Source organism: Crotalus tigris, unplaced genomic scaffold (assembly GCF_016545835.1).
Source record: "Crotalus tigris isolate CLP2741 ecotype Arizona unplaced genomic scaffold, ASM1654583v1 scf7180000020324.788712, whole genome shotgun sequence".
Taxonomy (NCBI): domain Eukaryota; kingdom Metazoa; phylum Chordata; class Lepidosauria; order Squamata; family Viperidae; genus Crotalus; species Crotalus tigris.
This window is the reverse complement of record NW_024097964.1, coordinates 652,424-664,995: the sequence shown is the minus strand read 5'-3', so window position 1 is coordinate 664,995 and position 12,572 is coordinate 652,424. Positions and strand designations below refer to the sequence as shown.

Below are 12,572 nucleotides of genomic sequence, written 5' to 3'. Positions count from 1 at the left end.
AAAGTGGTTAGTGTGATAGAAGTAAACCCAGGCAATTAAAGAACATGTAGAGTTTATGGGCTGAGTTGATTAGTTTTATTTGATTTTCTGATCACTGTGAACCATTTAGGATTGTCTTATATAAGATAGGTAGCCATAAAAATTTCTAAATAAATAAATATACAAACTTTCTTTACAGACTTCTCAAAATGTTAACAGTTTTACTGTGTAGTTTTATTCATCCCTTCGCTTGGATTTCTCCCATTATTGAAACTAATTGCTGTCATACAAATAATTCTCATAAGTTAAATATAAATCATTTACATATTAAAAATATTTGATAAACTATAGAAAGTATATAAAATTTTAACTATGGTAAACTTTAAAACAGTATAGTTATAATAACCATGCACATTAATTCAGTTATGTAATCTTTCAGGTTTCTTAAAATTTGCTAAACAACAAATCAAAGTTACAGTTTTAGTTGTAACTCTCTGATCATTTACTGCATTGTTACTGCTCTAAGTGCTTTTTGAAGTCATAGCTAAAGCAAGAGCCTACTCTGTTTGAAAATCTTAATTTATTAAGGGGAAAATCTAAGAACCTTTAAGGGAGGTATATAGGCTAAGTATAATGCAATTAATAGTAGTCATTTGAGTCTTCATTTTTTTTAACCATTAACAGAAAATGCATTAGCTCAACATTTTACATACTGTACAGCAATAAAAATAGAATTATACATATATTTAATAAATTATTCTACACGTAAAGGTTACATTTCATGTCCCACAGTCAACTCCTTTGTCAAAGTATTAAGTATTGAAAGTACAATGAAATGTTTTCCCTTCAACCTGGAATTAAAACCAACGGGATTCATTATATAAAACAATTTTATTAAACAGAAAAATAAAAATGTATTCCCTCACTAAATCATTATCGAATTCCAGTGCTATTAATGGGAGAAAAATCCTTTCACTTCAGTAAAGATATTCTAACCGATGGTGCCCAAAGCTACATATAATATTCTCAGGCAGCTGCATGAGGACGACTTTCAATGAAAGGACTGCAACCGCTTCCATTAAAATGAGTTTTTCTTCTCAGAGAACAGCCTATAAAATAAAATAAAAAAGATCCCACCCTTGATGGGGAAAAACACATACGCACACACCATAACCAATTATGAATGGAAAACATCTTGGCCTTCATAAAATCCCAAATAAAAGATATCTTTATTTTTTCTGGCACTTCTTTTCAATAATCTCAGGAAGCAATATATTTCTAAATGCAGTCTCCTTAATTACTGCCATTTCCTTGGGATCAGTACAGCAGTGTTTGCCATTGTCTTCCTTCCGGGATGTTTTCAAGGCTCCTCAATCTAGCCTGTAGTCCTGGGTGATTTTAGTGGACCTCCATCCAAGTATTTAGTCAGTCCAATCCTGCTTAGCTTTCCAATATCGATAAGAATTTTCATGAAAAGAATTTCAAGATATTGAATCCAGGCTCGAGTCATGCTTATCAAAGCTGAAAATTATAATATTTACATATTGGCTGATAAATAAAAATGGTGACATATGTTGTTAAGGATATATTTTTAAAAAGTATAGATGTAAATTTAATTTTTCAATTGCTTGATTATATTTATTCAGTATTTATGGATTTATTCACTAGAGTGAAAAGAAAATGATCAATCCACACTTTGGCATACATCCTAAATGTATATAATTTAGTTTTATGCTTAACTGTATCATTATGTTTACCACAATTCTAAAAAATTCTTTGAAAATTATAACTTATTTAAAAGTGCTATTAGGTGTCTCTTGTCCACTTGATTCTTCTAATGTATAAGATTACGTGGTAAATATCAATACAAAATTTATATTTTAATTTCTTTTCTCAATAACAAAATGCTGCATTAAGATATGCAGTACTCTGAAAATATTATTCATTTCTTTTAATAACTATACATTTATCCATAGTTACATGTCCAAAGAATATGACAGAATAAAAAAGAATCCAACTTTGTGACTCTAGGCTTGGACTACACAATACAACATTCTTTTTGATTTGGATATAGAAATGTTATAAAAGGAAATAATGTTATCTTACTAAATATTTGTAAAAAGAAAGATGACCAAAGCCAGTTGTTCTATAACACTAAAAAAATATTTGTTAAATTTTCCTAATAATATCAAATATTCAGTAGGCTACAGTGACAACTGTAAAAGAACAATAGTTTTTTTTCTTTACCTATCCTTTATTTTCTAATTTTGTTATAGAAGAATTTTGGAGAACAACCTTTTATTATTTTAAAAAAGGATGATTTCAAGAAAAAATAACGCGCATTTGTGCTAACCCAAATTCGCCATTCATGCTTCAGAGATAAAAATATAAGCATGCATACATATATTTAAATTCCCATTCAAAATAGCTGTTTCCTCCCCCCTCAGTTTTACCTTGATCTGGCAGAACATTTGATTTGTGTTATCACATACTTTTTTAGAGGTTCACATGTAGAGCTGAAATAGCAAAAAAGAAACAAAGTACTCAAGAACATAATTAAACATATATAACTTAAGAAATGATGCTAAAAGAAATTATTTCATTTAGAAGGAAAAATGAACGTTAAACAGACTTCCGGAAGAAATGCAGCTGCTTGTAAAAAAAAAACCAACAGTGAAATAAATACAGTGGTTAATACTTTGGTTTTAGAATGTATTAACTTTTATCACAGCAGTTCAGCTGTGAATTTCTTTCTGATAATACTTACTTTGTATACCATATGTATTGGTACATGTGCACAAGAACAGGCATGTACCGTATTACACATGTGTGCAGCAAAGTCTCTCTATATTTACAATAAAGAAATATAAAACAATAAATAACCAAAGCAATGGCCTATTTTTTTTTCTGCGATATGAGGTACCCCAAAATAAAATTACAGGATTTACTCAAATTGTAGCCATTTAACTAAATGCTGCAACATTATACAAATTCACCAAGTGATTTTCATGATTAAAACAATGTACAATTCAGTGTAATTGAATCTAAACTGATTTACAGTAGTGGAATCTAATCTATTGGAATTCCAAAAGATGTTGGACTTAACTAATAATAATTCTACTAAGCATTCTTAAATAGTTTATACTAAGATGTTAACTGTTACTGTTATCCTTAGAAATTCTTAATATGTTAGATTATGTTATTACAAACTAAAGGAGAAAGCATGTCTTATAAGAGGAGAGGTTCATTTTATTCTTATACATACATAATTAGATGATCATGAGAATTTACATTTCACCTGCAGTAAATGTAATATAGTTGAATTTGTTGAATTCATATATTCCCTTATTTTTATGGCCCTGTGGAGAAAGATGCTAATATGCATAAGTTAAGCAGACCTGTTTTTGTCAGAAGTAGTAAATTCTAAAATTATATTCCAAAGTAAGTTTTAAGCACCTTAATTCTCTCATTGGAAATCTTGAAACGATATAATTTCTTTAGACTTTTCATGTCTTACTGTTAAAGTGACAATCTGAATTTTATTTCCTGTACATTACCTTAAAATTCACAAAAAATGAAGCCTAAAGCTCAAAAATGAAGTTTTGAGACATATTCAACCATTGTGATATGAAGTTTTAAATAATTTTATGTTATGTACTACGTAATGCATTTTAAAAATATCCATCAATCGCGAGACCAATTTACCATGAAGTGAGCTACTAAACTGTATGGATGTTGTATTAAATGAATGAGATCGTTTGGAGGTTTATAATAATTTGTCAATATTGTATGAACCATATTGTAAATAATAGATATTAGGGTCACTGGTTGATGTGCGCATTTCTTTTGATCCAAACTGAAAAATTCTATTACAGAGCTTTCATTGGGAAATCCTAAAAACTAGTCTATCAGATTAAGGGCTATTTATAAGTTGTGGCAGGAATAAGCTCATCTATTAAAGAAAAATGAATCTACTGATATAATTTGCACGCACATGATTTGGAATAGCCATTATTTTAGTTTTCTAGATGCGTCACTAACAGTAATTTCTTCAAACTGCCACTTTTTTCCCTTTGACCCATTCTTATTTTCACATTAACATTAATTAGGCTTAGATGCAGAATTTAAATTTGGGCTTAGAAGTTTTTGCTTCCATAAAACTCAGAATATTACTTACCATAGCTTTCTATTTAGGAACCTGTAGGAAAAAGAAATAGTTGCCATGATCAGGTTTTTTTTTTTTTTTTAGAAATACAGCATTGGCAGCATTTGCCTAATGGATACCATTTTTGCTTGAGATTCATTTCAAACTGCAAGTCTATTCCATACAGCAAGAGGAAACTGCACAAAAAGATTAAGTATGTACAATATTTTACTTTTTTTTCTTTTAAAAAGGGGAGAAGACAACTAAATGATTTCTCAGTATGTATAATTTATTGCAGTTAGCACACAATTTAAAAATTCACCAACACACCAATAGTACAAAACTAAACAGCATTATAAGTTATTCCCCTCCCCCTCATGAAAATAAAACATACTATGATTGTCAAGGCTAGATGTCAGTCTAATTTTTAGAACAAAAAAATAATAATAATGTGAAACTAAAGGGCAACCTAACAGCCCCCAACAATCACTCATGTCCACAAAAAATAAAAAAGCAAAAGTAGTCCATTTTTTTTCAGACACTGATTGTCTTTTCTAAATAAAAACAATGAATTTTTAAAACATAGAGACTGTTCAAGTAACTAAAAATAATGCTCCAAGGCCATTTTCACAGCTTTTTTTGTTTTAAATGCCATTACAGCCAAATTAATATACATTTGACCAAAATATTTCCAAAACATCCAGCAATACACAATGGAGTTTTCCATTCAGTTTCTTAAGCACAAAAATAGGCTATGTTTACAGTAGTTAAGGCGATCAAATTCTAAACAAAAGCAGAAAAAAAAACATTTTCCATGCTACTCTCATAGACCTTATTTGTAAGTGCAAGACAGGAAAACAAACACTGTGCAAAATGCTTTTGCCCTACGTGTTGATCATTAAAACCACACGTCAGGCTGCAGTCTTTGCTGTTTGGATACACAGTTCACAAACCCTCCCCCAACTTTTCTCCCACCATCTCCCCACCCTGTCCCATGTCAATCAAGGTTTTTAGTTCTTTTAGCCTGGGGCTTTTTCACTCCATAGAATCTTTTGAAGGGGCGAATAAAATGAACACCTATTGTTTATTTGTGCAGCAGGAATTCTAAAAATGCTCACATGGGTAAGTGTATGCATCTAAGGTTGGAGCTGGCATGGGTTTGTGCAATCAGTTTTTAAAATAAATGTTCACTGCACATGCAAATCTCTAAGTCTGTAAACATTACTATCTTCCTTTACATAGCTAAAATCAACATATAGCTTTTGTTCAACTTAAAGACAATGGGCAATTAATTTAAATTATATAAAATAAAAGCAGTGCATTTATGTTCTTCGTAACACCAGTTTTTTTTCCCTGGTGCTTTTTCTTACTAAAAATTAAATAAGTTTTTAAAATCACTCATTAAAGTTATACAATGCAAACAAAGACAAAAATATACTGAAATGCATGCATTTCTGTAGCATTAATATTTACTTTCCAAGACTCAACTTAGAGCATTAACACAACTTGTCAATTTCTTTGACACCCCCCAACCCTTTTAATCAATTACAGTATATAACAGTAATTCACATTTTAAATGCAGTTTGTAACTGCTGGAAATGCAACATCCTTTTTCATCCCAAGCACGCCTTCAGAGTCCCCGTGATTCCAGTGTATTTTCAAAAAAATTTTTTTTTTTAATTGGGAACTATTGTAGTTTACAAATTACAACATAATAACAATCACTTTTGAAAAATTGATACTCCAGTCTTTTAGAAATCATATCGCTTGGGTCTAAAAGCATTCAGGTTTCCCTGAGCTAGAAAAGATGCATGCAGTTTAAAAAATTTAACTAAAGTGATTAAAAAAACTGGAGATTACTGATTTAAGTGGCGATTGAAATGATGCAATATTGTAAATAATGTTAAATAGACTCTAACAATCACACTTGTTCAATTGCAGTTATTTTTAAAAGAAGTACTTACTTGGTGGGGAGACGGGGAAGATTTTATGAAGTTTATTTGTCTTATTTCTATAGTTCATTATCAGAACACTAAGTAGTGAAATGTTCATGCTGCTTTAAAGTGCATAAAACAAGCTAATGGCCAAACTTTGTTAGTTTAAGGAAACAAGACTGCTTTTAGACTGTACCACAACTATATAGATTTATTTATATATATATATATATATATATTAATTATATATATAAAATTCTATTTCCAAAGTTCTTGAGAGCTATCTTCTAATGTCCAGTCTCTGACAGTAGGTAAGCTCAGTGCTTCACTTTTGACAGACAAAGAGTTCACTAGTTCACAGTGAAACTTCCGAATGTGCCTGTAAAGGTCTCCAGATTGGGTGAACCTCCGCTCACACCACTTACAAGCGTGTGGCTTCTCCCGTGTGTGAACTACGGCATGGCGGCTCAGATTGTGGGAATACTGGAAGCTCTTTCCACACTGAGTACAAGTGTACGGTTTTTCACCTGAATGAGTCCTCTCATGACGTTTCAAAGTGTACATGCAAGAAAAAGTCTTACCACACAAGGAACAGGTTGGGACATTGACATCAGCGGCAGGCTTACTGCGGATCCCGTCCTGCTCTCGAAAGTGCGTACTTAAGTGAATCTGCAGGATGTGGGGACTAGGAAAGACTTTGTTGCAGAGGGGGCACATAAAAATTTGGCCTGCAGGGTTAAGTATGTTGGAGACATAAGGGAGCAGACTGCTGTCCATGCTCCCTTCCACCTGAACTCTCTCGTTCTCTGGAGTTATGATTTCATCATCACTGGCTTTGTCCTCTCTATCTAGCTCCCTCAAAACAGAATCGTCTCTCATAGGAGCCAGATGGGCTGGCTCATATGGTACCCTGTTATTAGTGCTCACACTTTCTTTCACAGTGCTATGCTCCATGTCATAGTCATTAGTGCCAACATCACTCTCATCACAGGATGCTTCTTTTTCCACCTTCACCTGCACCAAGTTGTTTCGCATCATATCCTGTGAAGAGAAATATGAATTGTTCAAATTCTCAACTCCAGAAAGGCTTGACTTCACAGACAAGTCCAGGACACAGTCAACATCTGTTGAATCCCTCATTGAGGTGACAGACCTCTGGGACAAAGACTCTGTTGAGCTGCAGGGGCTGGCTACTGTTTTTCCAGCTGCTGTTGCATGTGTGTCTGGTTCCCCACCACTCTGGGGAATCACTCCGGAGTCTGAAGGCAATCTCATCCACATGTTCCCAGGTTCAGCAGTTAAGTCCCTTTTGCTGGGTAGGATGCTCAGTTTTTCATCTTCCCCTTCCTCTTCATCACTGGGTATGTCTCCTGCAATGTGGCTACTGCCGTCAGAAAGGCTCTCCACTTTGTCCGAGCAACTTGAGGCATCTTCTTCCTTTTTAGTACTGTCTGCCTCAGTGGTGGCTTTTTCTTTTAGTTTCTTTTTACAAACTTTAACAATGTCGTACATGTGAAGATAACTGGCAGCTGCGAGCACATCTTCAATGGGCAAATCTTTGAATTGGAGTTTCCCTTCATACATGAATTCAAGTAGGAGAGCGAAAGCTGGGGCTGTAACAATGTCGCTGTTCAGATGAACAATGTCTCTTTTGTCCAGCTGGTCCTTGTAAAATAGGTGGAAATACATGCTGCATGAAGCCAGTACAGCTCTGTGTGCTCGAAATTGGGCATCTCCTACCAGAACAGTGCAGTCACAAAGAAAACCTTGATGCCTCTGTTCACTCAGACACTGTAGTAAATGCCTGCTGTGGTCAGGGAACTCCATGCTGTCTTCAGCATAACCTAGGAGCAAAAAGATTTAATTAAATACTGGAAATATTCATTGGCTTATACACTGCTACATTTGATAATTCGACAATGTGTACAAAGACCTGAAATAACACTCCGTAGAGAAATGGAAATAAAGATTTCATGACTTTTGGCTTTTCCAACATTCAGAATTCTATTAACAGTTCTGTTAACTGTAAAGAAATAGACTGGGAGTTGCATATGAGAATGAATATTCAGAACTTAAAAGTTACAACAGCCTTTTACTATTTGAATTCAGAAGCAGACATCTCTGATATAACTTGCTTCATCTTAGAAGGGGGCTAAAAACTAATCTTAACTGATTAAGATTACAATGCCTTCTAAAATGCCTTGGCACAGATCATCGTTGGCCTCAACTGTGAATGCCAGTTTTTCAATTTTCTAACAAAATAACTGATTATTAAAATCCCTCTTTAAAAATATACAAAAATGCAAACTCTTTGTAAAAAAGGCTTTAAAAAAAATTAAGACACTTCCTATGTTATTGCTGCATATCAGTTGAAACAATTTCAGCATAATTCACTAATCTTTTCCCCCTTTGGGGTCATTGTGTAACCATTCAAGATGAGCATTAGAGTTTTCTACATAAATACCTTAAATATCTTCTTTATTTCCTACTTCTTACAAGCGAAGTTGTGCTAAACTAGTTACATACAGCTGCTGCATCTTTGGGCATTATGTGTTCTTAAAGTTACACTCTTGTCCAAAGTATATTCTACTGCAGATAGAATAAAGCGAGAAGATTTACAATACAATCACTTTAAGTGCCCCACAGCCAACATCAATCCTAATCCTTAAGAGGGCTAAAAATAAAGATTGGAGGGCAGCTCACAAGGTAGCTGTGATCAAATTAGGAGGCTGAAAGGACAGAGAGGGACGAAGAAGGAAGCTTATAAACATCTGATCCAGCTGACTGTGGCCATATGGCAGCTGCTGCCCAGATAAAGAGATTAAGAATAGAGGAGTGCGATTACAGCTGTCTGGCCAATTCAGGCAGCTCAAATCTACAAGTTCTAAATTAGTCATGAAAACAAAACCCTTCTTTCAGTTATTGTTGTACTGGAATAAACTTTAATATATTTCCAGAAAAAAAAATAGAGTGAAACTGACTAAGTTAGTTTCAGGGTAGGTGGGATCCTAAAGTTGCACAGATATTCAAGTCCTTTTTTTTCCCCAAAGGGGGGGAGTATAGATTTCAAGATCCCTCAATGGCTTGGGTAAAGCATAAACGTGAATAGTATAAATTATCATGCATATTCATATATATATATATTTCATTTCTATCAATGTATCATTTCAAATCTTATTTTCATATTTTTACTTTTAGAAACAGTACTCTTAGAACAGTCATCATAATTGCAATACCAAAATGATTCCCTAAACTATAAATTATTTTTTCAGTGCTCATAATAAGGATAGGGGAACTACATCATTTAAACAGTTATTTAATATTACTGCACAGGAACAAATGCATCAATATGTATTTAAAGTCTTAATTACAAGAGAAACTGTTATTCCCTTTTCAAATGAACTCTACTTATTTTTTCCTAAACATCGTAAACAAAGTAATGGGATTTTTGTTTGGAAATTAAATAAACAAACATCAAGAGAGAAGCACACTGTAGCTAGCCTCCTGCTGTTCCTACCTTTAGCACACATAAACCTGATTAAGTCCTTTTGTCCGAGTCTTGCTGGCTCCAGGTCTGTTAGATCGGTGGAAAAGAGCAGACTAAGAAAGAGACAGATGCAAAGTGGAGATGATGTTAGAGAGGAATGAGATACCTTCCCTATACACAGATCTGCAAACGCACTCACTCCCTGTCTGTGTGTTAGAATAAAAGGCTGAGGGATGGCAGGCTGTCAGCTGCTCTGACATCATGTTCAGATGGAAATGTTACCTCCAGCTGTGCTCCTTTTAATGCCATATGCTACTCCTCTACACTCCTTCCACCAGCTTTTTCTTAGGAGAACTTTTCTTGTCTGTTAGTATAAACAAAATACTTCAAAGACTCTTTTTTCAAAACTTTCTAACAGAGAAAAGAAAAAAACCTTAGACATATGGGGCTTCATCTCATGTACAGTATAGAAACCCTTCTGTCATAACTTTGGAGGGGTTTTTTTATACTAAGAACTTACCCATCCATTTTTTACTGAACCCAGAGGTTCATTTTAAGCAATTCATTTTACCCAACGTATTTATCTTGATACAGTTCATCTTTTCTATTAATTTAGAAAGAACAGACTAGAAAAACTTTATATAAATATCAATGCAATTGTACGTTAACTCATTTTACTCAATGATGTAATAATTGCTTATATTTTTATGTAGCATAAGGAGCACTTTTCTGGGCACTTATAAGTCATCTATATGCTCAATTTGCTCTATAGATCATACTACTGCAAATACTACAAGGACAGAAATAATAGTAATATTCCTCTCCTAGTAATAAATTTGTAAAAAGTGCAGTTATTTAAAAGAGTGTTATCATATAAGGCCTATTTTATCTGTGGCATGAAACTGAATACTAAGTTTGCTATTCATTACTAAAGCAATAATAGTATCACGTACTTTAAAATTATTACCATTTTTATTCCGTATGCATATATTAAACCTATTTTGAGAATGGAAAAAAATGTAATGACCTCCCTTAACTTCACAGGAAAATGCTGTGACTAATCGGGAAATAAGCTAAAATGAAACAAGCTGTTCATCCCAGCAGAATGGACAAGTATCAAGCTTGCCAGTCTTAGGCCACAGACTATGTTTAATTAACAAAGTTTTCTGCACCATTTACTCATAACTCTCCCCCGCCACATCTCATTTTACTATGGTAGCTGGTTAACTCAAGCAATTTCTCTTTTGCCACTGTTCTTAACAGAATTTTACAAATAAGTTCTGGGTGAATATGAGACAAACACAGCATGGTAGATGACCCAATTGTGATTTTTTTCACCCTTTATAAAGAGTGAAACCAACTTGAAGATTAAGTCAGCTATAACTTCATTTAACTCCTGACATATTGGAAAGTATTTTAAGATTAAGCAAGTAAATACACAGAAGGGGAAGGCAGCACAGACAGGAAAGAAAGAAGCAGGCAATACAGGAATAGGTGTCAATGGAACAACAAAAGGAAAATAAGGAGAAGAGCTGAACACAAGTGATCTGGGAGGGAGCAAATATCTCTCCTCACATCCACCCTGCCTTGTCTCCACAGCTGCCCTGCTCTCCACATCACCTACCCCTTCTGACCTTTTGAGCTGTGAGACAAAACACACACTGCATAGCCTCTGCCACACACAAAGGACTCCCTCTCTGCTCCCCCATCTGCTCCCAAGCTCAGCCCAATCCCCCAGTAACCCCCCCTCCATCTCCCATCCTGCAAGTGCGGCTGTAAACTCTGAACCTTGCAAACTTGCTCGGAGCTGCTCCTTATTCTCCTGCAGTTACAAAATCTGCTCTGAAGCTTACTCTCTCCTCTCCTGTTATGAAAGCCCCGTCCAGGATACACACCTAAGTCCACTTGAGGCTTACCATCCAAAACAAGCTCCTCGCTTCTCTAGCCCAGACCCTCCTCTACCTGTCCCCATCGGTCTTTACGGAGCTCGTTCCAAAAAAAACGAGGCTATGTCTCTTCCTCCCCCACCCCTTCGCATCCCATCGATCCCCTCCTTTTCTCCACCTGTTAAACCCTCCCCTCCCCCTCCCCCCAGATCAGCTCACTTTAAGCGGCTCTTTAGGGTGACTCGAGGCATCCTTCTCTCTTCCTGCCGTCTATCTGAACGCCCTGTCCTCAGTGCCGCTTGCCCCAAAGCTGCCAGCTGTCCCATAACAACCTCAACCCTCGCCCCCCCAACCCTAGCACAACAAGCAACCTGCGGCTCTTACTCCTTCCTTAGCAACACGGGACGGCTTCCGCGCACCCGGCCGCTCCTCTCCACCCAGTCCCCGCGGGGTCAGCCTCGGGACTCACACTCTGGAGCGGCCCCAGGTCCCAGCCGCGTTCCTCCCTGAGCCGCTTCCTCCTCCTTCGGCCGCCACCGCCCCCTCCACCGCTGCGGGCGCCCCGTCTCCCCGCCTGGCGTCCCGCTCGTTTCCCCCTCCCAAGTCCACGAGTGAGTGAGGGGCCACCAAGCGGGGCAACGCGAGCGGGGCAGTGGGAGAGGAAGGCAGGGGAGGGAGCGAGGGGGCTCCCCGCGCTGTCTCAGCGGCGCCCCATGGCAGCGCCCCGGAGGATCCCGGGCCGGCGGAGCGGGAGGGAGGGAGGGAGGGAGAGGGGGCGGGGAGTCAGGCGCACACAGCGCAGGAGCACGCGCGGCGGCGGCACAGACGGGCCCGGGCTGCGGCAGCCAGATGTTTCCTTCACTCCCCTCCCTCTTCCCTTCCTTCCCCGAGCAGTTTCCCTGACTGACAGCGCAGCTGGCTCACGGTGCTGCTTCGTCCAATCAGCAAGGAAAGAAGTCGCTGATCGACAATCGAAGTCCGCCCAATGGCAAGAGAAGGAAGCGAAGAGAACTCACCGTTGTGGCTAATCAGCGTTTCGGGGTGGGCTTACTGACTCCACAGGCGTGTTGCTGATGATTGAGAAAGGGGCGGGGTTTTGTAGTCCCGGGTCAGTCCGCGCGTCCTTCGCGCTTCTTCACTGC

At 36.9% G+C, this 12,572-nt stretch overlaps 1 protein-coding gene across 7 annotated transcripts; it reads right to left on the bottom strand.

Annotated features, from left to right (window-relative positions):
• Nucleotides 1-4,210: 4,210 nt before the first annotated feature.
• On the bottom strand, nucleotides 4,211-12,316 carry ZBTB18 (zinc finger and BTB domain containing 18). Of its 7 annotated transcripts, none has more exons than XM_039366446.1 (3): nucleotides 11,900-12,031; nucleotides 9,575-9,657; nucleotides 4,211-7,901 (listed from the first exon to the last, which is right to left on the bottom strand). In XM_039366446.1, the coding sequence occupies exons 2-3, from the start codon at nucleotides 9,585-9,587 to the stop codon at nucleotides 6,316-6,318; spliced, it is 1,599 nt and encodes a 532-aa protein (XP_039222380.1). In that variant the 5' UTR covers nucleotides 9,588-9,657; nucleotides 11,900-12,031; the 3' UTR covers nucleotides 4,211-6,315. The 7 variants fall into 7 exon arrangements, with proteins under 7 accessions (XP_039222380.1, XP_039222381.1, XP_039222379.1 ...); XM_039366447.1 differs by having other exon boundaries at nucleotides 11,815-11,954; XM_039366445.1 differs by lacking the exon at nucleotides 11,900-12,031 and adding an exon at nucleotides 11,650-11,668.
• Nucleotides 12,317-12,572: the final 256 nt, after the last annotated feature.